The sequence below is a fragment of the Leptosomus discolor genome, chromosome 9 (assembly GCF_034619465.1).
Source record: "Leptosomus discolor isolate bLepDis1 chromosome 9, bLepDis1.hap2, whole genome shotgun sequence".
NCBI lineage: Eukaryota > Metazoa > Chordata > Aves > Leptosomiformes > Leptosomidae > Leptosomus > Leptosomus discolor.
This window is the reverse complement of record NC_141399.1, coordinates 2,334,287-2,337,710: the sequence shown is the minus strand read 5'-3', so window position 1 is coordinate 2,337,710 and position 3,424 is coordinate 2,334,287. Positions and strand designations below refer to the sequence as shown.

At 49.6% G+C, this 3,424-nt stretch overlaps 1 protein-coding gene across 1 annotated transcript; it reads left to right on the top strand.

Annotated features, from left to right (window-relative positions):
• The first annotated feature begins 227 nt into the window (after positions 1–227).
• Positions 228–3,424, top strand: LOC104351061 (histone-lysine N-methyltransferase SETMAR). Its single transcript, XM_086470139.1, has 2 exons — positions 228–305; positions 2,160–3,424. The coding sequence occupies exons 1-2, from the start codon at positions 228–230 to the stop codon at positions 2,955–2,957; spliced, it is 876 nt and encodes a 291-aa protein (XP_086326265.1). The 3' UTR covers positions 2,958–3,424.

Here is a 3,424-nt window from a genome sequence, read left to right as displayed (position 1 = left end):
TAATTACGCCACAGGCCCGGCGCCGCAGCAGCCACGCTGCTGCTCAGACCGCCACAAGATGGCGGCTCTCCGCCAGCCCCGGCCGACCTTCCCCGCCCGCGCCCCCGCTCTAGGCGGTCACAGCGGCGGCGCGCCCGCACGCAGCGCGTCACTCCGTCTACCCAACCAAAGAGCGGCTTCGGCCCGGAGAGCCAATCCCCGCAGGGGCAGGGGGCGGGACCGGGGCGATGGCGGACCTGAGCGGGGGGCTGGAGCCGGTGGCGGTGGCGCTGTGGCCGCCCGGGGAGGCCCCGCCGGCTTTTCAGGTAGGGGCGGGGGCCGCGACCGCCCCGGGCACCGCACCGGGCCGGACCGGACCGGGGGAGACCGGGGAGGGGGGGGAGCGAGGGAGGAGGAGGAGGAGAAGAGCGGGAAGCGGCCAACGCGGCCCGGGGCGCCTCAGGGAGCCCGTTTGCCGCCGGCGTCCCCTCAGCCAGCCGGGCCCGGGCGCCGGTGAGGCGGGGACGCAGCCCCTGCCCTCTCGGGGTGGCGCTCAGCAGGAGGGCCGTGGGGCTGGTTGCACCTCGGTGCTGGGGTCGCTATGGGCTCTTTCTTCGCTGTGCGCTTCGGTTACGTGTCGCTACCGTTTTTTCTCCGTATGTGGTTTTTCGTGGGTTTTTTAATCGCGCGGTTCAGCCGTCACCTGTTGGGGGGAATCAAGCTCTTGCACTGCAGGGCGTTAGCGTCGGCCACAGGCTGAAAAAAAACCCAACCTGCCCGGCTGGGCAGCTGCTTCCCACCGCACAGCCCTCTGAGGCGGTTCGCCAGAAACGGTATGGTCTGGAAATATAGGAGAGTGCTTTAAACTCTTTGACTTTTTTCGTGCTTTCTCAGGCACTGCTCAGTTTCTGCCGTTTTCTGTATTAGTTGTAAATTCCTTGCGCGTTTCCTGGAAGCACACGTGATTGCCTGGGAGCTTCCTTCAGGGACGTTAGAGAGTCTTCAGAAAACAGAATGAAAAACTTCTAGTAAGCCTGGGGAAAAACATAAAGACCTAATCCAGATAGACCCTGATCTTCCTAAATTGCACGGTGTGCTGATACTCAATAGAAATAGGAAAGCTTGTAGTCAGTGAATGGGAGAAGATGGGAACACATAAGGGAGTGTTAAACTTGGTTTTGAGGAAAGCCAAATGACTGATCTGATGTTTATGAAAAAAAACTTCCGACCGAACTGGCATGTTTTGCAACACACAGAAGCTACCAGACACAAGCTACTGTGAAATGCAGTATTTAGTAACAGCACATACTCCAGGTTTCTAAATAAAGTTTTGCAAGCTGAATGCTGAGAAGAAAGTAAAAATACACATGTAGCTGTTTTCATATTGTGATTTTCAAATTCAGCAAAGTTTCTGTCAGCTTTTATTTTCCAACAGTCCGTGGTTCTATAATCATTCACCGGTGGGGGGCATTAGTGTGATTTTGAGAACCTGATTTTCTGCTTGGGTTGCTTGAACTGAACCACATCTACTCCAGCAGAGAGAATTTAGGGTGAAGCAAATCCCATCTCCTGTTCTACCCTGACAATAGAGTAGGTAGCTCAGCTTTTTTGCAAGCAGAGAGGTGTGCTAGTGCAAAACCATCATCACCTCCTAACAGAATTAGCAGAAGCAAGTTTGAATGCGACATTTTGAAGAGGTAAATTTGGAGTATCTTCATTTTTAACAAAAATGGGCATTTGAAATTCTGCGACTTTAATCGTTACAGACTAACCTTGTAAGTAGCTTACCGAGCATTTTGAAAAGGGGAAAAATTACTTTAAAGATACTTTGGTATTTCTATAAATAAAAAATGTATCTAGTAAACTAGATCCAATTAGCTGACATGTTTTTCCTGCTAAGAAATTATTTTTTTCTGGCTAGTAGACTATTTTGAGAAATTCAGTCACTACCAGACTACTGATTCTTTTTCAGTCTATGTGGAATATCTGAGCTGCATTCTTTAAACCGTTTCAGCAAAGTTAGACCTGTAGTTAGACGTTTACAGGAAAATGAAGTGTTCGTTATTTCAGCTCAGCTCAGAGATCAGTCGTTGCCAGACACAGACTTCCTAAAAATCTAACGGCCTCTGTAGAGAGAAGCACTGAACGTGGCAAGGATTTGACTCTTGTTCTCTCCGCAGTACAGCCCAGACAGCGTGGCCGGAGCAGACGGAGACACTGACCCCACCGAAATCACCTTTCCGGGATGCTCTTGTCTCGCCAGCTCCTGTGTGGTTCACGCGTGCTCCTGTCTTTGCCGCGGCGCAAATTACAACAGCTTGTGCCTCAGGCCTACAGGGGAAGAGGAGGAGTACGCCAGGCCTGTTTTTGAGTGCAATGCCATGTGCCAGTGTGGTGAATCCTGCCAGAACAGGGTTGTGCAGAGGGGTTTGCAGTTCAGGCTCGAGGTATTCAAGACTGAGAAGAAAGGGTGGGGTGTCCGCACTCTGGAGTTCATAGCGAAAGGAAGGTTTGTTTGCGAATACGCTGGTGAAGTTTTAGGCTTTGATGAGGCACGTAGAAGGATTGAGGCCCAGACACCAAAGGATTCCAACTACGTTATAGCGGTGAGGGAGCACCTCCACAGCGGCCAGGTAATGGAGACCTTTGTGGACCCGACGTACACTGGTAACGTAGGCAGATTCCTGAATCACTCCTGTGAACCAAATTTATTTATGGTGCCAGTTCGAGTTGACTCAATGGTGCCTAAACTGGCACTTTTTGCAGCTACTGATATTTCTGCCGGAGAGGAACTTTCATACGATTATTCTGGAAGATTCCATAATTTACCGATAATGAACAGAGAACAAAAATCTTTAGAGGAAGACAACAGGTGGAGAAAACCTTGCTACTGTGGTTCCCGCACGTGTGCTTCCTTCTTACCTTGGGACAGCTCCCTCTTTCCCACACCAGACACTTGTTCAGGGAGCTCTCCATAGCTTTTCAGTCCCTAAGCGTACCTAAAAAATACCATTTTCCCTAGTAGTTAAATTGCAGTTAAATAAAACTCTGATGGTGTATTCCCCCAAGGAAGCACGTGTGGGTTTTTTGAGTGACAGCTAAAAGGCAAGATGTTGAGAATAACTTCATGCTACATCCTAGAGGCTGTTTTCAAAGTGGATGGTATGGAGGAGCACTGGAGCTTCAAGATGTTCCAAAATCAGTTACTAAGCCAGGCCTGGTGGGTTTTTTTTTGTTCTCTTCTGGTAAAGCACCTCTCCCGATTTGTACCTTTCAGAAAGAATGAACTGTAACATTGGTACACAGAAAGGACATGTGATAACAGTGAGAAATGTCACTGAAAATTACACAAGAGAGTGAGACCGAGGAATGTTGACACTTGCAAGAGGGGCACTAGGTTTCTTAAATCCCATTAAAATAAATTATTTTCTTTAATTACTTGCTA